General features: G+C 45.5%; 1 protein-coding gene across 1 annotated transcript in view; it reads right to left on the bottom strand.

Moving 5' to 3' along the window:
- LOC129702988 (interferon-induced GTP-binding protein Mx3-like) overlaps positions 1-22,246 on the bottom strand; it is a 108,305-nt gene that overhangs the window by 19,017 nt on the left and 67,042 nt on the right. Inside the window, exons 13-15 of the mRNA XM_055645121.1 lie at positions 10,657-10,815; positions 9,825-9,901; positions 8,097-8,297 (exon numbers count right to left, since the gene is read on the bottom strand). Coding sequence (XP_055501096.1) covers positions 8,097-8,297; positions 9,825-9,901; positions 10,657-10,815 — 437 coding nt within the window. The remainder of the gene's footprint in view (positions 1-8,096; positions 8,298-9,824; positions 9,902-10,656; positions 10,816-22,246) is intronic.

Raw genomic sequence — 22,246 nt, forward strand, 5'->3', positions numbered from 1 at the left:
GTGATATAACTGTTACACGGTTTGAAATCACAGACCTTTGAAGTCTTCACGTAGTCACTCACGTGACTCCGAAGTAAAATAGTAAGATTAAACGAGTACTTACCAGTACGAAGTTTGATCTGTATTTTATGAGGAGTTACGATGAGGGATTACGTGCCCTCCGCTCCCACCCTCATTATATAGATCAAATTCGGACTGATGTCTCGTTCGTCTTTACTATCTTTACTTCAACTAGTGTCTATCTGTGATTCCACACCGCTGCTTGGAAGTATGCCGCGCCTGCGCGCTGGGTGGGTTCTTCACGTAATCCCTCATCGTAACTCCTCATAAAATACAGATCAAACTTCGTACTGGTAAGTACTCGTTTAATCTTACTATTATATTTGGGACTATAGATCAAATAGAATCACAAAAAAACACTTATGTAAACCAAAAGAGGTCGGGGGACTTTCACTTCTGAATTTTATGTATTATTACTGGGCAGTGCATATTAAGAATATGATTTATTGGTTGGATAGTTCTACCCAACAGACAGAATGGATAAAAATGGAGATGGAGGTTTGCCATCCTTGTAATATAGGAACGATCCTCTTCTCCCCCAAAAAACTGAATAACACAATATATAAGAAGAACCCAATTATATATGGTACAATAAGAATTTGGAAACAAATAAAATTATCTTTAAAATTAAGAAATCTATCACTGTTAATGCCAATAGCGAATAACCCTTTATTTAAACCATCTCTTATTGATAAGACATATAACCAATGGGAAAGTCTCGGAATTAGAAGGATCGGGGATATGTACGAAATGGGAAACCTACTATAATTCCAACAACTACAATTAAAATTTAAATTGAAAAACAACCAATATTTTAAATATCTTCAGATTTACGATTACGTGAAAAAATATATACAAGGATATCAAAAAGTAACTCCTGACTTATTGGAAGAAGCAATGAATATTGAAGCTGACTCACAAAAATTAATATCATATATAATTATATTAATAATTATATAATAGTATTCTAAATATAGACCTACCATCGACAGAGGTACTTGGAGAAGAGTGGGAATTGGAACTAATGATAAAAATTACGAAGGTTAAATGGGAAAAATACCTGATATATATTCACAAATGTTCAATTAATGTAAAACATAATCTAATTCAATTTAAAATTGCACATAGATTATATTATTCAAAAACAAGTTTGAACAAATTTTATCCAAATATATCCACCACTTGTGATAAATGTCTAGCCCAAAAGGCAACTATAACACACTCCTTAGTTTCCTGCATAAAACATTATAGATTTTGGAATGATATTTTTGAAATATTTACAAAATTATTCAAGACAAGAATGGAACCTAATACTGAAATGATTATATTTGGTGTAATGGAAGATGGGAATAAATTGAACACATCTCAAAATCTATTCCTTAACTATGGTTTAATAATAGCAAAAAAATTAATACTTAAATTTTGGAAAGGTACATCAATACCAACGCTTATAATGTGGATTGCAAGTATGTTGGACAACCGCTCATCTTGAGGAAATGCGATTCCTCCTAATGGATAAATCAGACCAATTCATAACGAGTTGGTCTCCATTCGTTGTTTTTTTGGAATCATATGGTGCAACACAATTGTAAAAAATAACTGTTTCAGGACTGGACGAGGGTTGGTCAAGATTATAAATAATGATCTCCTTTTCTTTTTTATTTTATTTTCTTTTCTCTATTTTCTCTCTCAACTTTCTTCATTTACTCGTTTTCTTTCTTCACACACTATATATTTCACATCTTTCTATCCTTTACTATCTAAAAAAAAACCCCAAAAAAACAAAAAAAAAACAAAACATTCCTCCCCAATTTAGCAAGAATGCATCCACCACTGTTTCACCTGGATCTGGTTCCCATGAAACATATTGAGGCAATTGTTGGTTCAGTCTAAACAAGTTAATTTCTGGCCTTCCAGATCTTTTAACAATGTTATAAAAAATGTCACAATTTAACATCCATTCTGTATTATCATTAGATTTTCGTGACGTGGTGTCTGCAAATATATTGAATTTACCTGGTAGGTAAATCGTCGAAAGCCACATGTTTCGAATAATACACCAGTGCCATGAAGTCATTTGAGCGCATTATTCTCGCTCACCTCAAAATCAGCACTTCCTCCAACATGGACCCACATCAATTCGCATATGGAGCCAACAGGTCAGTAGAAGACACAGTCAACCTGGCCATCCATCACACTCTGCAACACCTGGAAACCGCCAACACGTACGCCCACATCCTGTTCATGGAATTTAGTTCGGCATTCAACTCCATCAACCCGGTCAAACTCTTCCATAAATTAACGGACATGAACATTGACCCCTGCATCTGTCACTGGATCTATAGCTTCCTTTGGAACAGACAACAGAGGGTGAAGATACATAACACCATATCTCACCCTCTGCACCTCAGTACAGGAGCCCCTCAGGGCTGCGTCTTGTCACCCTGGTTATTCTCACTCTACACAAATCAACTCACATCCCAGTATAGTTCAGTTAAAATATATAAATACGCAGATGACACAACCATCATAGGTCTCATCTCGAACAACAACGAAACAGAATACCGCACTCAAACACACAAAGCAGTCACTTGGTGCACAGATAATAACCTCCTACTCAACACATCAAAAACACACGAACATCATTGATCTCAGATGTAAGGCACAACCCAAGAGCCCCCTACTCATCTCAGGCGAACCCATATCCACCACTGACTCATTCAAATTTCTTGGCACTCATATAAGCAATAACCTCAAATGGAAAATCAATTCAGATCACATTTATAAAAAAAGCCAACCAAAGACTTTACTTTCTCCGCCAGCTCAAGAAGTTCAGAGTGAGGAAACATCTCCCAATCCGATTTTACACAGGCATCATCCAAAGCATGCTCACTTCATCAATAACAGTCTGGTACAGCAGTTTAGACACTCACTCCCGTAATAAACTACAGCGCATTGTCAACAAAGCATCCAAAATCATCAGCACTCCCCTCCCATCAATAGAATCACTCAATCTCAAACGGTCCGTGTCAAGGGTGAAGAAAATCATTTCTGATCCCTCCCACCCAACATCCTGTACTGAACCTGAATTCCACCAGCTTGACTGTGTGGTCATTAAATAATCTGAATCTGAATCTGAATAACGTTTGCCAATCTGTCACAGGCTTTTGACTTGATTCCACCCATATGATTGACATGTGCTACTGCCGTAGTGTTGTCAATCTGAACCTGCACATGCAGATTTTGCACATTAGAGCAATAAGCTTTAAGCCCATGAACCTATCAAAATGCTCCGAATGTCTTTTTAATGCTTGTACCTTTGCTCACTGCAGTTGCTGATAATGCAGTGGACTGAACTGCACAGCTGGAAATGAAGCGATAAGTTTGCCAAGTAAGCTTGTCACTTGGCTTATTGATGGTTGATGCTCTGTAATGAGTTTGTTACAACCCTCAATTAACTGCAGCTTTTTGTCCTTGGGTAAAGTCACTTTCATGTGTTCTGAATTAATAGTGAACCCCAATTAATCAATTGTTTTGTTTGGAGGCAATCTAGATTTATCTGGATGTATTAATAAACCCAGCCTTTGAAATGTGAGCTTGACTTCTGATACTGATGCTTCTGTTGTAGCTTCAGTATCACCCACAATTAAAATATCATCCAAATAAGCCATTACCAAATGGCCCTGTGCTCTTAGCAATGCTAGGACTGATTTTAATACTTTTGTAAACAGTCTAGGGGCTGAGGTTAAATCATTAGGCAATGCTTTGAACTGCCATTATTGATTCATCCAGTTAAATTTCAAATATCTTTGGTCATTACCATGCACAGCCACAGAGTAATATGCAACTTGCAGATCTATGTTGGCCATATAGCACTCTCTTGAAATTAGCTGCATAGCATTAGTAAATGTCTCCATTTTGAAATGTTTATGCTGCACAAAAGGGTTAAGACTTGTTAGATCAAGGATGATTCTACAACCACCATCCTTTTTTGCTCTAGAATAAATACCAGATATAAATTGGTGGTTTTGATAAACTTTTTTTCAACAACACCTTTCCTACTTAATATGACAAGTTCTGCTTGAATGTTTCTATTTTCTTCTTTAGAGAAAACATGCATTCCCTTTGGAACATGTTGAGTAGGAGGATTCAAAGGTGGGTAGAATTCAATTCTGAACCCCATAATACTGCACAGTATAAATGCATCAGATGTTATTTTCCACCATTCTTTTAGGAAGAATTGTAACCTTCCCCCAATTTGCAAATGTGAAACATCTAATATGCTTCTTTCAGAACCAGACCTACCTACCTTAGGGTTTGCCGGTGCCACATGGTGTACCTTGCCCCTAGTAGGAATGCTATGTCCTCCACGTCCTGGAGCAGTGCGCCAATAACGCGTATACGGGTACGAACGACTAGTTCCTTCACCAGCTCCAGCCCCCCTTCGGTATGGATATTGCCTTCGAACTGATCTGCCAAACATCGGTGGTTTAATCATCCCCACGGTTTATGCTTCTCCATTCAGGACTTTCACCCTTTTGGCTAGATCTTCTCCAAAGAGTAAGTTCGGCATTTGTATATTTGATGGTTTACAGAGCCCTGCAAACTTAGGATGTATGTTAGGTCTTATAGCACTTTTACGAATACAGTTTCTTTCGAAGTGTGCATTACCCATTAGTGCCAAAACATCCTTTTTTTAAAATTTTATTTTATCTATTTATTTATTTATTTATTTATTTATATTTTATTGGTAGTACAGTAAATCACAATAATACATCACATATATCTTATTACATTATGTTGTACCACTTCATTTTTTGAGCTTTAAAAAAGATAGAAATAAAAGAAGTAAGGAAAGTAAGCAAGAATCGTGAAGGTGCAGGAGAGTGTTGGGAGAAGAAAGCCCCTTAGGGAATGAATTAGAGAAGGAAGTAAAGAAAGGAAATAAGACCCTAGAAAGAAAAGACAAAAAGAGGAAAGGAAAAACAATCGCTCTAGTATAACACAAAACTCCGCAAAAAAGGATATACCAACCGTATTTTAATTAAAAATTTATTTTATACCCCCCGTTACCAAATCCTGGTACCCTTTATATTTTAACTTACTATTGCACCTTATGCTTGTAATAGTTCCGTAAATGCAGACCACATCTTTTGGAAGTGATCTGCTTTGCCTGCTAGGATGAGTCTCATCTCTTCCTAGTGTAGGGTTTCGAACATGTTTGAAATCCACATTTTTATTGTTGGTATTGGCGCATTTTTCCAAAATTTGAGTATAAGCTTTTTTCCCATTATTAGCCCATAATTAAGTAAGTTCTTTTGAAACATATTTAATTCGGGGTTACCTTCCGATATTCAAAAAATGATCCATTCTGCTTTGGTACCAGTTTTATTTTAAATAATTTTGTGAAGATTTCAAATATTTCGTTCCAGAATTTTTTAATTTTTATACAAAAAGACAAAAGGGTGCGCTACGTTAGCTTCTTGTGACTGACATTTATCACAAATGGGTGAGACATTGGGGAAAAGTTTATTTATTTTAGTTTTTGAATAATATAGTCTATGTAATGTTTTATATTGGATTAGAGTATGTCGTACGTTGATCGAGCATTTATGCACATATAGTAAGTGTTTATCCCAGCTCTCTTTTGAAATTTTTATAGCTAGTTCTTGTTCCCAGTCTCTTCTAATACTATCGGTTGTAGGTATTTCTATATTCAAAATAATATTATATAAGTATGATATTAGATTTGCTGATTCAGCCTTTATCTTCATGGCTTCATCCAATAAGTCTGGGGGCATGTTATGATAGTCTTTTGTGTATTTTTTCAGATAGTCACGGATTTGAAGATATTTGAAATATTGATTATTTTTCAAATTATATTTCAGTTGTAATTGTTGAAATGATAATAATTTTCCTAATTCATACAAGTCTCCGAGCGTTTTGATTCCCGTTCTTTCCCATTGTGTAAATGATTTATCTATAATTGAGGGTTTAAACGAAGGGTTATTGACTATTGGCATTAAAAGAGATAGATTTCTTAATTTTAAGTTCTGTTTTATTTGTTTCCAAGTTCTAATTGTACTATGTATCATTGGATTTTTATTATAATTTTTGTTATTCAAATTCATTGGTGAGAGGAGAGTCGCTCCTGTATTACACGGAGCGCAGTCCTCTCTCTCCATTACAATCCAATCCACCCACTGGGCAGAGTTGTCCAGCAGGTGAATCATATTTTTAATATTTACTGCCCAATTATTACATTACACATTAGTGCCAAAACATCCTGTTGTGACGTTGTCACATGTCCTTCTTCCAGGTCTCTGGCAAACGCCGTAATACTTGAGCCCATTAATCTCAGCACCCGCTGTAACCTCATTTCTTGTGCGCGTACTGCGGTGCCCAAATAGCCCCTTATTACACTGTTTACTGCTGGGACTGCTAGCAGTGTGCAATTCTGTGCGATTTCATATTTATTGATAGTCTCATCCATCGTTAGTTCTTCTAAGTGATGGGAAAGCAGGTCATTTATAGTTGCTGCTATTCTTCTGCCAATGGTTGCCCCTTCAGTCTGGGACTTGATAATCTTTGGGCCAGACCTGGTACTTTGAGCTCTATTATTGGGCTCTGGTCCTCATATGATTCATTATCAGAATCTTCTGGATATTCCTCCTCATAGTGGGGTTGACCTGGTACTTCTTCTTCAGGTGTTTTGTGCGCTGGTTCTCTTATAAGCCTACGCTTAGTAAACCCTTTTTCGGATATTCCTCTCACTGGCTCTTCCATAGAACCATACCCTGGCAGCCCTTTTTTGGTTGCTGCTAACGCTGTTTCTCCTGTAGACCAACACCTGTATTGTCTTTCTTCAGACATTTCTGGTGCTGGCTCTCTGCTAGGCCACCACATATATTCTTTTTCATAAGGCATTTCTGGCGCTGGCTCACTTGTAGGCCAACGTTTCTCAGGACCTCTCCTGGGTGTTCCATACGCTGGCTCTCCTGTAGGCTCGCGGTAACTATACTCCATCTGGAGTGTGCCTTTGTAAATCATTTTCCCCATGAGGAATTCCAATTGTGCGACCCGATCTGACATGACCTCCGGGTCCGACTCATCCGAGTGTACTGGCCTGTTTGTTTTCTTTTGGGCCTTAGTGTTTGGTGTAGGTATTGGTATAGGCGCTTGGTATAGGTATTACAACGGCACTTTTTTTTCTTTTTCTGTTTCTGTAGTCGCTGGTTTTTCTACAGCAGACTTTTTAACGGGAAGCCCGCTACTCTCAGACACTCTGTCCTCATCAGTTTTAGCTGCGGTGTGCTTCCCTTTACTTTTCCCACTTTTCTCCATATTTAGACTTGCCTGTTTCTCAGCACACAGTCTCCACGGAAGAAAAATGGCCTGAAAGTAAAAGTACATACCTTCAGGTTTTCTTTCACTCACCGCTTGGGGGGGCTCTGCTCCTCCCAACACGGTCGCAGTCGCTATGCGTCTGATGATATGACGCATGTGCGCCTGGACGGGGTCTTCTTCATGTAGTCACTCATGTGTCACAAAATTCCAGATTCACCACACGCTGATTAAATAAATTCTTCCTCATCTCCTAAAGGAACGTCCCTTCATTCTGAGGCTATGACCTCTGGTCCTAGACTCTCCCACTAATGGAAACATCCTCTCTACATCCAATCCTTTCACTATTAGTTAAGTTTCAATGAGGTCCATTATCCTTCTAAACTCCAGCGAGTACAGGCCTGGTGACGTCAAATCCATCATTGCTCCTTGGGGTTCTGCCTTTCACTGTTACTGTACGCTCTCGTCTTAAATTCCATCTCCCAAAAAGCAACACATCACATCTGCCCAGATTAAACTGCGTCTCTCATTTCTCCACCCATATTTTTGTCACTTTGTGCTTTTTGCTCAATGTTTCCTCATGTTGGCTCTTCCACCAATCATCCCAGTGGGAGGAAGGAGGGAACAGTCCACCAATGATCGGCACACAATGGCAATCAAATCCGCTGCTGTGTTACACACAGTATATTTACCTTGTAATATGCGTGGAGATGATCCGACAGTTCTTGGACGCTGGTAAATGCCAAATGTGGTAACAAATTGCCTTTTGCTTCAAAAAGGCTGTTATTGTAGAGACCGTCTTGACAATACACCACACCCTCAACCTTAATCTGGGCCTGCAGCAGCTTTTCTGCTTCCGCTACTTGCTTTTGGCTCATATTTGCAATTATGGCCTGCACACACAAAGACAAAATAAGCAAGTATGTTATGGAGCCCTTTGGCCCTGCTTGTCCATTCTGACCAAGGTGCCCATTATCTACACCATCACCATTTGCCTGTGCTTGGCCCATATCCCTCTAAATCTTTCCTATCCAGGTACCTGTCCAAATGTCTTAAATGTTGTTATGATTTCTGCCTCAACTAAGTCTCATGGCAGCTCATGCCACCGGTGTCAGAAAAACATCTATGACTATTGTCTGAGAAATAAGTACTGCTGTGTGGGGATGTTTTTATGTTGAATTCTATCATGTGTTGTGTTCTTTATATTTATTGTATGGCTGTATGGTAATCTCATTTCACTGTGCCATCTGGCACATGTGACAAATACATGTATCTTGTGTAAGTATGGTTAGGAATTACTCACTGCACCATTACATGGTGGTGGCTGAAGTTGCCCTTCATATTCCCATTAAATATTTCCCCTCGCACCTTAAACCTATGACCTCTGTTTTTTTTTCTTTCCCTACTCAGTGTAAAATCAGGGCACCCTGATTCTGCTCTATCTATTTCCCCCAATGATCTCATACACCTCTGTAAGATCACCTTTCATCCTCCTACGATCCCAAGGAATACAGCCCTAGCCCATCCATCCTCCCCCTACAGCTCAGGCCCTCAAGATCTGGCACCAACCTCGTATCTTCTCTGCACTCTTTCCACCTTAACAGCATATTTTCTATAACAGGGTGAGCAAAAACTGAACACAGTACTCCAACTGTGGCTTCATCTACTTGAATGGATGTAACCCAACATCTCAACTTCATATGTGGTCAGATCCAGGCTCTTTTTCTGGTGGGAGTTAAGAATCCAAAATGGCTTTGGGCTCTATGAAACTAGTAAACTACCACCTACAAAATGTGCTACAGTTACTTGCCCAGACGATTCCAACAGCACCTCCCAATCCCACACACTCCCACTAAAACCTTAGGTTTCAGGTGGCACAGCAGTAGAGCTACTGCCTTACAGCGCCAGAGACCCGGGTTCGTTCCCGACTACGGGTGCTGTCTATATGGAATTTGTACGTTCTCCCCAAGAAAACTGTGTGGGTTTTCTCCGAGATCTTTGGTTTCCTCCCACACTCCAGTCATACAGTTTGTAGGTTAATTGCCTTGGTATAAATGTAAAATTGTCCACAGTGTGTGTAGTGTAATGTTAGTGTGCAGGGATTGTTTGTCGGTGCAGACTCGGTGGGACGAAGGACCTTTTTCTATGCTGTATTTCTAAACTAAACTAAAAATGACTTTGCCAATAGGTATGGGAGTTCACCCCTGCCTGCAGGTTTACAATTAGTGTCACACATCATCCTGACTTGGTGGTATGTATTCACCATCCCGAATTTCTACTTGAATGAGACTTGATCGTATTTATGTATATCAGATCTGTTTGGATAACTTGCAAGACAAAGGTTACTCCTTTCACATGACAATATTAAACCTAAACCCTGAAACTCCATTACCGAAAGGCAGAAGGTTTGTGCACTGTACCTTGGCAGCTTTGGACAGGTTACTAAAGGCACTGAAATGTTGCTCGGCAACAACCATAAAAATATCCCTTGTGATATCTGCAATAGGAAAAAGACAATATCACACATGCAAAGAGTGGGGTGAGAACGCACACCTCCAGATTCAGGGACAGTTTCTTCCCAGCTGTTATCAAGCTATCGAACCATCCCCCCACCTACTAGAGTAGTCCTGTGGTCCCATTCATCCCTGATGCAGACTGTAAAAATATCTATAATCGTACTTGACTGGACTTTACCCTGCACTCATCGTTATACCCTTTACCCTCTATCTGCACACTGTGGATGGCTTGTTAGTAATCATGCATTGTCTTTTTAATGACTAGATAACCCTGATCAAAAAAGCTTTTCACTTTTTTTTGAACTGTGCTGCCATAAATCCGAATGTTTCTCGCAAGGATAGTTTAACATCCTGAAATGTCACCATTGAGTCATAGAGTGATACAGTGTGGAAACAGGCCCTTCAACCCAACTTGCCCCCAGCATTGAACGTGTGCCAGCTACACTAGTCCCACCTCACTGCTCTTGGTCCATATCCCTCCAAACCTGTCCTATCCATTCCTTCTATCCAGAAATGCTGCCTGTCCCACTGAGTTACTCCAACATTTTGTGTCTATCTTTAGTTTAACAAGACAATCATTTAGGCTTGTTGTTGTGGATATGGTGATGAATTGCAGTGTGTTCCTTGTTACAGGCTTAAGACTGAAGTATTCATTACCTTTGATGCATGTTCCTGCTTGGGTGCCCAGAGTTCTTGCAATTCAAAGAAGTACATCTTACGCAGAGCAGTCACATACCTGTGATTGTCTTCAGTTTCGTAATTGCTGGATCTTTCAATGTAGAGACCTCTTTCTTAATGAAGGCTTCAAAGGTACTGTAGTTGACAAACCCTGGCAGCTCTCTTCCACGGTATGAGTTTTCATATTGGGGAACTAAATGTTGCATGTGATTTTGGACTGATAGTGCAAAAAAAAAAAAGAAGTATAACGATAAAATCTATTATTTTCCAATCATGCATTTGGTGGCAATATCATAGTCAGGCACTCTCTGCACTTTCCAGCTGAACAAAATCCTTCCTATGGTAAGGTGACCAAGACTGAATCCAATACTACAACTGCACCCTCACCCATACATCTTACAACTACAACATAATATTCCAATTTCTGCAACATAATATTCCACTTTCAGGTCAGGGCGAGTTCCTCCCGCCAAGGGCACCATGTAATCCCGTGCTACCTGCTCCATGGTTGGGTAGTCGGTGACTAAACTGTCTCCCCCACCTGGTTTGCTAGGTGAGGAGGGGGCTGTGGACCCCCAACAAAACCTGTTAAAAGGCAGATGAGCTTCTAGCGAGCCAATGGTCATCCACGCTTCAGTAGAAGTTGCGATCACTGTCGTACATAGCATTGTAAGGAATGATGATAAAGCACATACACCAAAATCCTGTACTTCCAGCGGCGGATGTCCACAGGAACTGGAAGTCATAGATGTGTGGTGCATCCGTCACTGTTCGCGTTGGAGTGACCACTGCGTCACTAATGTTTTCAACGATGATGAATGAATGAATGACACACCTGCACTCCTACCTCCCACTGGTCAACAACACTACCCAGGGCCCTATCATTCACAAAGGCAAGTTTGTGATCTGGGATCGGGTAAAGACTGCGCCAAATAATGCAGCATTTTCTGAAGAAGGATTCTGATCCGAAACGTCACCCATTTCTCCAGATGCTGCCTGACCCACTGAGTTACTCCAACACTTTGTGCTATGTCTGGTAGAAACCAGCATCTGCAGTTCCTTTCCAAGCATAGAACAAGCTGGTACTGGTTAACACAGGCCTTGAGAGCACAAAGAGACAGGCCAAGCCTGGAAGGAATAACATTAAATAAGATGGTTCCCTATTTCTTCCAGTGTTCATCCCCGGCATCTACCATCAAGGGTCCCCACCTTATTGTCCTCGCCTCTTTTAGTTTAGTTTAGAGATACAGCGTGGAAACAGGCCCTGTGGCCCACTGAGTTCGCACCGACCAGCGATCCCTATACATTAACACTATCCTACACACACTAGGGACAATTTACATTTATAGCAAGCCTACAAACCTTTACATCTTTTTAGGCGGAAACCGAAGATCTCGGAGAAGAACCCTCGTGGTCACAGGGGAGAATGTACAAACTCAGTACAGACAGCACGTGTAGTCAGGATCGAGCCTGGCTCTCTGCCGCTGCAAGTGCTGTAAGGCAGCAACCCTATCGCTGCACCACCGTGCCACTCCTTGCGTCTTCTAGCTGTTACCATCGGGCAGGACGTTTCAAGGAGGTTGAAGGAGGAGGAGCGGCAGCAGGTGAAGGAGAGTTGGGATTGACTGAGGAATTTAATTCACAAATAGGTAAATTGGTGAATTAGGCAAGTTATCAGCCAATATAAGCAAGGTTGCTCTCAGGGAGCGGGCAGTCGGGGAGCGGCCTTGTGAGAAAAGTGCGAGTCTTTGGCTCAAGAGTCTTTGGCGAGGAGGCTACACTTGTTGGAAATTTGTCATTTCTGTCTTCCGAAGAAATGGCAGGCATGATGGTGCAGTGTGTTACCTGCAGGATGTGGGAAGTCAGGGACACTGCTGGTGCTTCTGGAAACTACACCTGCAGAAATTGTGTCCAGTTGCAGCTCCTGAATGAACGTGTTAGAGAACTGGGGAAGCAGCTGGATGACCTCAGGGCCATCCGGGAAAACAAGAGTTTCATGGCAGGACCTACAGTGAGGTTCTCACGCCAAGAATACAGGAAGAGCGAAGGTGGGTGACTGAGAAAGGGGAGTAACCGTGGAGTGCAGGAGACCCCAGTGGCTGTGCCGAATGAAAACAGGTACACTCTTTTGTGTCGGGGGAGACAATGCTTCCAGTCAAAGCGGCGAACAGGTCGATGGCTCCAATCCTAGTGGTGATGAGACGTGACTGGAAAGGCCGAGGACCCTGTGAGGTTATCCACTTTGGTGGCAAAAACAAGGAGACAGGTTATTATCTCAATGTGCTTAGGTTAGTCAAGGAGGAGGTGCAGTGAGACCTGGACGTACACCAGTCACTGAAAGTTGGCGTGCAGGTACAGCAGGCAGTGAAGAAAGCTAATGGTATGTTGGCCTTCATAAGAAGAGGATTTCAGTATAGGAGTAAAGAGGTTCTTCTGTAGTTGTATATGGCTCTGGTGAGACCACATCTGGGGTATTGTGTCCAGTTTTGGTCTCCGAATTTGAGGAAGGCCATCCTTGTGATTGCGGCAGTGCAGCGTAGGTTCACGAGATTGATCCCTAGGATGGCGGGACTGTCATATGAGGAAAGATTGAAAAGACTAGGCTTGTATTCACTGGAGTTTAGAAGGATGAGGGGGTTTATTGTAGAATCATATAAAATTATAAAAGGACTGGACAAGCTAGATGCAGGAAAAATGTTCCCAATGTTGGGCGAGTCCAGAACCAGGGGCCACAGTCTTAGAATAAAGGGGAGGTCATTTAAGACTGAGATGAGAAAAATCTTTTTCACCCAGAGAGTTGTGAATTTGTGGAATTCCCCGCCACAGAGGGCAGTGGAGGCCAAGTCACTGGATGGATTTAAGAGAGAGTCAGATAGAGCTCTAGGGGCTAGTGGAGTCAGGGGGTATTGGGGGAAGGCAGGCACGGGTTATTGATTGGGGACAATCAGCCATGATCACAATGAATGGCTCGAAGGGCTGAATGGCCTCCTCCTGCACCTATTTTCTATGTTTCTATTTATGTATCTAACTTTGGTGGCTCCTCCCTCCTTTGTTCCACTGTAATGCTGATAATTCCGATTTCCCCATCTCCCGCTCTAATTGTTGATTAAATCATATTATGGTAACTACCTCCTAATAGCTCCTTTAGCACGAGTTTGCTTGTCAAACCTGTTCATTACACAACACTTAATCCAGAATCGCCTTCTCCCTGGTAGGCTCCAGTACAAGCGGATCTAAGAATCCATCATGAAGGCGCTCTACAAAGTCCTTTTCTTGGGCTCCAGTACCAACCTAATTTTCCCAGTCTACCTGCATGTTGAAATCTCCCATAACAACCGTAGCATTATCTATACTATATATATTATATATTATATTATATATTATATATTATACATTATATATTATAAACATCTAGATAAACAGGGTCTGATTAGGAACAGTCAACATGTCAACATGCCCAAGTGTCCAAATAATATTCACAAATAATTCACAATAAAACATGATTTTTAAATCTCATTCACATCAATTTATAGGCCAAATGGAAGGAATTTAGTGTTCAATTGCAGTAAATTAAAGTCAATTTAAATCGGCTTTCTAGTGGGTTCCTGTGAACGCGTTGGTTTAGAACGTTCACATTGCGCTGGATTTGTGCCCTCAAATGCCCAGAAAAATACTGCGGGATATAAAGAGCCCAAAATGAACTACTCGCTATAGAAAACTTTATTTACAGGGTTATAAACAAGCCCCATTTAATGTAAAAACTGTGGCGGCTCCTAAGGGTCGTCCCATTATACTGCCGAACCCCTCGGCACAGGAGTGGTGCAGTCCGGAGGCGGTCCTTAGCCGGAGGGTATAAAAGGCAGGGTTTGGGTGCCATCTTCCCCTGGTTTCGTCTTCCCCTGAACCGGGAGGAAATAAAGTATAGTGCTTCTCAAACTGCGGACTACTTGCCTCATTCTGAGACCCACGCACTACATTGGTGACCCCCGACGCTCCATTGGCATCATGATGGAGACAGAACAAAGCCCTACCTCCTCACACGCCAGCCCGACCCTGTCTCTGGACGCGGTCTCCGTAAAACTGCCCAGCTTCTGGACCACACGGCCGCTCATCTGGTTCCAGCAGGCGGAGGCCCAGTTCAACCTGCGGGGCATCACGGTCGATGCCACCCGCTTCTATTACCTGGTGGGAGCCCTCGACCAGGATGCGGTGGAAGAAGTATCGGACTTCCTCGCAGCCCCCCCGGACAATGACAAATACCTCGGCCTGAAACAGCTCCTGCTCCAAATTTATGGACTAAGTAGGATGGAGCGGGCAGGTAGGATCCTGCATATGGGGGGCCTGGGCGACCGGCGGCCATCTACCCTCCTAAAGGAAATGGTGGCGTTATTAGACGGGCACACGCCATGCCTGTTGTTTGAATATACTTACCTGCATCTGCTGCCGGCCTACATTCGATTGCAACTCACCGACGCCTCGTTTGCTGATCTTCGGGCCCTCGGGAGGCGCGCCGACGCCATGTGGATGGCGCGCCCTGATGACGTCAGCGCGCTGGGCGTCAGCAGAGACGAGGTCGCGCTGAGGTCGACGCGCCCGGATGACGTCAACGCGCTGGCCGTCGGCAGGCACGCCGGTGACGTCAACGCGCTGGCCGTCGGCAGGCACACCGATGACGTCAGCCCAGCAGCTCCCGATTTCCTCCGGTGGGGCGGGGGAGCTGTGGAAGGAGTGACAGCTCCAGCCCGACGGCCCGTTCGATTACCCCCAGCGGCAGTGAGGGGTACTGCACCTGCAGTCCAGCGCCAGCAAGCTGCAGGCACCACCAGCAGGGGCAGGCAAGCTCAAAATAGCACGAACACAAGGAGCTGGTGCTATTTCCATCAGCGCTGGGGTGCTGCAGCATGACAATGCCGCCAGCCATGCACGTTCCCAGGAAACGCCTGGGCCGGCTGCCAATAGTCCCCGCGGTGGCCGGCCAAATTCACCGCCTTTTCGCTTGGGATCGGCGCTCCGGGACTCGCTTCCTCGTGGATACAGGTGCGGAGCTCAGCGTCTTGCCCCCTTCGCTGGCCGACATTCGTTCCGGTAAGCGGGGGCCCGTCCTCACCGCGGCGAACGGCAGCCCCATCCGCACATATGGACTGCGCATGGTTCCCATCGTGCTCGGCTCCCGCCATTTTTCATGGAACTTTACCGTTGCCGACGTCTCCCAACCATTGCTCGGGGCCGATTTTCTCCGGACGCATTCCCTCATGGTGGACGTCGGGCGTCAGCGTTTGGTCAACGCCACTACAATGGAGCCGATCACATTGCGCTTGGGTCAATCGGTGGGGCGGCCACTGGCGTCCGTGGACTCCCGATACGCACGAATCTTGGCTGCGTTCCCGGACATTCTCACTCCGCAATTTCATTCAGCAACCCTCAGCCACGGAGTTGTACATTATATCCCGACTACCGGCCCACCCCTCCATGCACGAGCACGACGACTGCCACCAGATAAACTGCGTCTGGCACGGCGGGAATTCCGCACGATGGAGGCCTTGGGGATCGTCCGCCCTTCGAGCAGCCCTTGGGCGTCCCCACTCCACATGGTCCCTAAGTCAAGCGGGGGCTGGCGACCTTGTGGGGATTACCGACGGCTGAACGCTGCAACAACAGCGGATCGATACCCCGTACCCCACATCCAGGACTTCACGGCCCATTTGGCTGGGGCCACATTTTTTTCTAAAGTGGATCTGGTGCGGGGTTATAACCAGATCCCGGTTCACCCGGATGACGTACCCAAGACGGCTATCATCACGCCATTCGGGCTTTACGAGTTTACTCGGATGCCGTTCGGCCTCAAGAACGCTGCACAGGCCTTTCAGCGCCTCATGGACGGGGTTTGTCGGGCCCTCGAATTCGTGTTCGTGTACCTCGCCGACCTCCTGGTGGCCAGCCGCTCGCAGCAGGAACACTGCGCTCACCTTCAACAGCTCTGTCAGCGGCTCAGCGAGCATGGTTTGGCCATCAACCTGGACAAGTGCCGTTTTGGGGTCAACAAAATTGACTTTCTCGGCCACCGCGTGACTGCGCTAGGCGCAGTTCCCCTACCTGACAGGGTTGACGCAGTCTGTCGGTTTCCCCGCCCACGCACGGCGCGCGGCCTGCAGGAATTTGTCGGCATGGTGGCATTCTACCATCGTTTCGTGCCATCCGCGGCCCACATCATGCGGCCCCTGTATCAACTTCTGGCGGGTGGGCAGCAGAAGAGCGTTGAGTGGACCCACGAGGCGGAGGCAGCTTTCGACGGCGCGAAGGAGGCCCTTGCTCGGGCCGTGCTGCTGGTGCACCCGCGGGAAGATGCCCCGACTGCTCTCACTGTGGATGCCTCGGAGTCGGCAGTTGGTGCTGTACTGGAGCAGCTGACGGGCGGAGTTTGGCGGCCTCTGGCCTTCTTCAGTCAGGCACCTCAACCGCGCGCAGACCAAGTACAGTGCGTTCGATCGTGAGCTCCTGGCTCTGTACCTGGCTGTGCGCCATTTTCGTTACTTCCTGGAGGGCCGCCCGTTCACCGCCTACACCGACCATAAGCCGCTCACTTTCGCCCTGCAGAAGGTTTCCGACCCCTGGTCCGCACGTCAGCAGCGGCAGTTGGCTTACATCTCCGAGTACACCACAGCCATCCGCTACGTCAAGGGGAAAGAGAACCGGGTGGCCGACGCATTGTCCCGCCCTGCTATAAATGCCGTGTTCGAGGTGGCGCCCGGATTGGACTATTCTGCTCTGGCGGCGGCACAGCTCACGGACGACGAGGTGCCCACCTACCGGACTGCCATCTCCGGACTCCGTCTTGAGGATGTCCCTCTCGGTCCTGGGGGTATGACAATCCTGTGCGATGTGTCGTCCGGTCAGCCGCGCCCCATCGTCCCTGCCACCTGGCGCCGGAGAGTGTTCGAGGTCATCCACGGACTGGCTCACCCATCAATCCGGGCGACAACGGCACTGGTGGCAGCTCGCTTCATGTGGCACGGTCTGCGCAAGCAAGTTGCCCATTGGGCTCGCACCTGCATCTCGTGCCAGACAGCAAAGATCCAGCGCCATGTCCACGCACCTCTCCAGGAGTTCGGTCTACCTCACCGGCGGTTCGACCATCTCCACGTGGACATTGTGGGGCCCCTTCCACCGTCCCGGGGCATCACCCACCTTTTGACCATGGTGGACCGCTTCACGCGGTGGCCGGAGGCCATTCCATTGGCTGACACCTCATCGGCTACGTGTGCTCGTGCGTTGTCCGCGCACTGGATTGCTCGCTTCGGGGTGCCGGCGCACATCTCCTCCGACCGGGGGCCACAGTTCACCTCCGAGCTGTGGTCAGCCATGGCTCGCTTGCTGGGGGTGCAGCTGCACCACACCACGGCTTACCACCCCGCAGGCTAACGGTCTGGTGGAGAGGTTCCACCGGCAGCTGAAGGCGGCATTGAAGGCACGGCTCACCGGCCCGGACTGGATGGACGAGTTGCCGTGGGTCATGCTGGGCATCCGGACCGCTCCCAAAGAGGACTTGGCCTCATCATCGGCGGAGCTGGTGTACGGGTCAACACTCACAGTGCCCGGGGAGTTCGTGCCGTCGGCGCCGGAGCATCAGGAAACGCCCTCCTCCGCCCTTCAACGCCTTCGCGAGCGAGTTGGCAGGCTCGCACCCGTCCCGAAATCCCGCCATGGGACATTTCGACCACACGTGCCAATGGCCCTCACGGTCTGCCCATACGTCTTCCTGCGCCGTGATGCCCACCGGACGCCACTTCAGAGGCCGTACGAGGGCCCGTTCCGGGTGCTGGAACACGGGCAGTCGACTTTTGTCCTGGACATGGGGGGCCGGCCGGAGGCCGTGTCGATTGACCGTTTGAAGCCGGCGCACCTGGACATTGACCAGCCGGTGCTGGTTGCTCAACCTCGGCCCCGAGGGCGTCCCCCCTCACGACTCCCTCCACCTGTCACTCCACCTGTCCTCCCGCCGGCCCCTCGACCTGTCCCTCCACCTACGCCCCCGCAAGCCCCGGGATCTGCTGACTTCCGCACGCGGGCCGGCCGGGTCGTGCGCCCGCCGGTGCGTTTTGTGCCTCTGGTTCTGGGGGGGGGTCCTGTGGCGGCTCCTAAGGGTCGTCCCATTATACTGCCGAACCCCTCGGCACAGGAGTGGTGCAGTCCGGAGGCGGTCCTTAGCCGGAGGGTATAAAAGGCAGGGTTTGGGTGCCATCTTCCCCTGGTTTCGTCTTCCCCTGAACCGGGAGGAAATAAAGTATAGTGCTTCTTAAACTGCGGACTACTTGCCTCATTCTGAGACCCACGCACTACAGTACATACCTTTAATTGTTTGCTTTATAAAACCCTGGGACTGCGAGAGGTTGCGGGTTGAGAGAGTGATTTTCAAACTACTATAACTATTATACAAGGCCATAAAAACTAATAATACCTTTTGCGACGGGGTCTTTCAGCGATTTTCCGTTAATGATTTACTAGGCTGAACATTTTCGATTGCAACAGCCTAGTAAAAATCGCGTTTTAAACCCGCCCCTCTAAACAGCGCCAAAATCGCGCACACGGGGTAGGGCAGATGCTCAGCCACGATTCAGGTAGGTTTTGTAACATACCTACACCATGCTGCTAGGAGCTGGACCTCCTCCCTATAGGCCAACTCATCATTGTTGCTGATGAGGCCAATCACCGTTGTATCATCTGCATACTTGATGATGGTGTTAGTACCATGTACGTTGAGATGGCATCCTCCATTCTCCTGTTCTTGCGGGAGGCGAACTGATAGGGATTCAATGTGGCGGGTTGGCAGACTTTGAGGTGTGCCAGGACCAGCCTCTCGAAGCACTTGGTGATGATGGGAGTAAGTGCAACTGGGCGGAAGTTGTTGAGACAATAACGTATGTAAGAAAGTGCATAATTCTATCTGCAAACATCCAGACATATTCCACCAAATTTATAATTTGTTAAGCTGCATTATGTAAACCTCATGCTGCATGATGAAAGTGAAACCCATTGTATTGGCTGCTAGTGAGCCATCAGCAATATCTTGAGAGTATAGAAAGAAAATAATTATATTCCATATCATAGGCACTAGCAACTGAGTGGACTGGTATGCCTAATGACATCCCTGATCTCTGCCGCGGTGGGTATGCTGTCAACCTCAAATGCACACAATCCTGCTCATTTGCTTATGAGATTATTTCTATAACAAGCTACCCTAATGTCAGTATGACATAGAGACTAGGCCAGAGATTGAGCAAGGATGTGTTCTTAATGCTGAGATCAGCTGCTGAAAGCATAATCATTTTAAGATACTGGTCCCAATAGCGAAATGTTGATGAATATTTGCACAACAAATACTGATATACATCGCACACTACAATGAGTGTTGGCTATTAGGGTGGTGAAATAAAGGACACCCTGCATAACGTTAGAGAATAGTGTGTGAAGAACTAATCATTTATGTCCCACTTATGGTATAGCAGACATGATAAAGCAGCACAGGAAACTGCCAATTGTGCTGTCCCATAAAGTTTCTCTAGGCTCAAACTGGAAGCCACACAACCTTGTTACTTCTGTATAGAATTGACTCACACATGTTGTTCACAAGCTTCTCATACAATTGTGCAGAGCTAGTTGGCCGAGCAGACAGGCTGTCCCAGCCGTCACATGTGAAGGAGTAAATAAGAGTAGCTTCAGCCGTCTACTATGGCGTGACTGAATAGGCAAACTGGTACTGTTAAATTCCATGTTGCCTTAAATGTAATATTGACAAAATATCTACCGACAATGTATAAGATTGATCATTTGCAATTTTGCATAATACCCACAATTCGGTGACATATTGCCCTTAATCTGAGAAGGGCAGCATAGGCTTTCACCACTAGCTTTGTTATAAACAGCAGACACTGGATATAACAGAGTATATAACTGCAACATCGATTCTCTGAGTTAGTTAAATTGTAGATACCCAATCATCCATCTTAAACTTGGTAAGTGAACCCACAATTTGATTAGCCTAATGGTATCCTGAAACGGCCTGCACCATATTTCTGTAATCTTGAGAAATATACCCCTCTAGTCCTTGGTCAGACCATATATCCTCGGATGAGTTGTCACTGAATGTACTTGGAACCGCTGTTCCTCCATAGATCCTACGGACAGAATTTTTGTGGGGATTCGCTACCCTCAGAAGATGCATATCTAGCTATTCATACATATCGTTGATAATATAATCAGCAGCTAATGACTAGAGCTGAACCACAGTTTCCCTTAATTGTGAGAAAACTAGTTCCCTGTCAACTCTTGACTATTAGAGACACGATGAATACGTAGCGTTTCCCTTCAGAGTGGAGATTAGTATAATGCAAAGCTGAACCAAGAATTACCTTGCAGACCTTTGACTGAGACTGCATGTCTACTTCTCCAGGGTGCATAACACAATTTGTTGGATGCACCACTCAATCAGGAATAGTGGTATTGAGAACCTATGGATTATTATAAATACATTCTTGATTGACAACATGACCTGTAGGTCAGAAAAGTTATAATATATTGCTGACGAGCTTTCTGCTGGTAACTATCTGTCCCAGAGAAAATGGCAATGAAGATTCCAATGAACCAGTGACTCTGGTAAATAAGGAGAATAAACCATATGTTGAGAAAAACTTCAACTACTTAATTCTATTGCCCAGTCTGATACCTTTCATAGCTGATGAAGCAGTGCTTCTCTGGTCACTATGGCTCGTATAGTCAGCCAGTTTCATGATGGTCTACCCTGATCCAGGGTAACCAAAGTGTTCCTACTTGGAACTTACAGAGATTACTGTGTAAGGCACCTTGCCAATGTCTCTATATCAACCTGATGTTATCCCAGAGACAGTGAAAAACCGACTAGACAGCCCATGCTGGTAATAAACCTTAAGCTGGGCCGACAGACTGTTCCATTTCGGAGTTTACAGACATTAATGATGAGACCTACTTACCAGCGTCTCTAACCCTAAGTCGGTTACCTTTGTTGGAGCATCAGCGAAGTTCCATTTGCAGACTCTGTCCATCATGTTTGTCATTTCTGTGGATAGCTGATGCTGCTGGCCAACTTCTCTTGTAGCATCAATTTTTGAGGAAAAAGCATACTGCTTTTCCTCATGCGATTGTTGTACATCATGCATTAAAGCATGGGATCCTGGCACATAGTCATATTCGGGGTCATGTTTGGAGTTAGTCCGTACTGACCTTTGACACTCTTTTAGAGTGGGAGTAAAATATCACGCATTAAAGCATGGGAGCCCGGCAGATGGTCATGTTCGGGCTCCTCTCTTAGAGTGGGAAAATTGCACCTTGAACCAGGTGTTACCATCCGTATGCCTCGAACTGTCTGTGCATGCTTCTAAACCGAGCATATTTTGAGACACCATCTCCGATAGTCTTTCGGGTGGGAGGAAAAATGCGAACCTTGAAACCAAGGCAGCTGCAGGCATATGACTTGAACTGCCTGTGTATGCTTCTGTAATATGGGGCATAATATACATGGCTCCATCTTCATACTTCATACATCCAAATGGGAGGACTTATGCAAACCTGAACCAGGAGCTGCCTCAGGCATATGTGCATATACTTTAGCACCATCT

This window comes from Leucoraja erinacea, chromosome 13 (genome assembly GCF_028641065.1).
Source record: "Leucoraja erinacea ecotype New England chromosome 13, Leri_hhj_1, whole genome shotgun sequence".
Lineage (NCBI taxonomy): Eukaryota > Metazoa > Chordata > Chondrichthyes > Rajiformes > Rajidae > Leucoraja > Leucoraja erinaceus.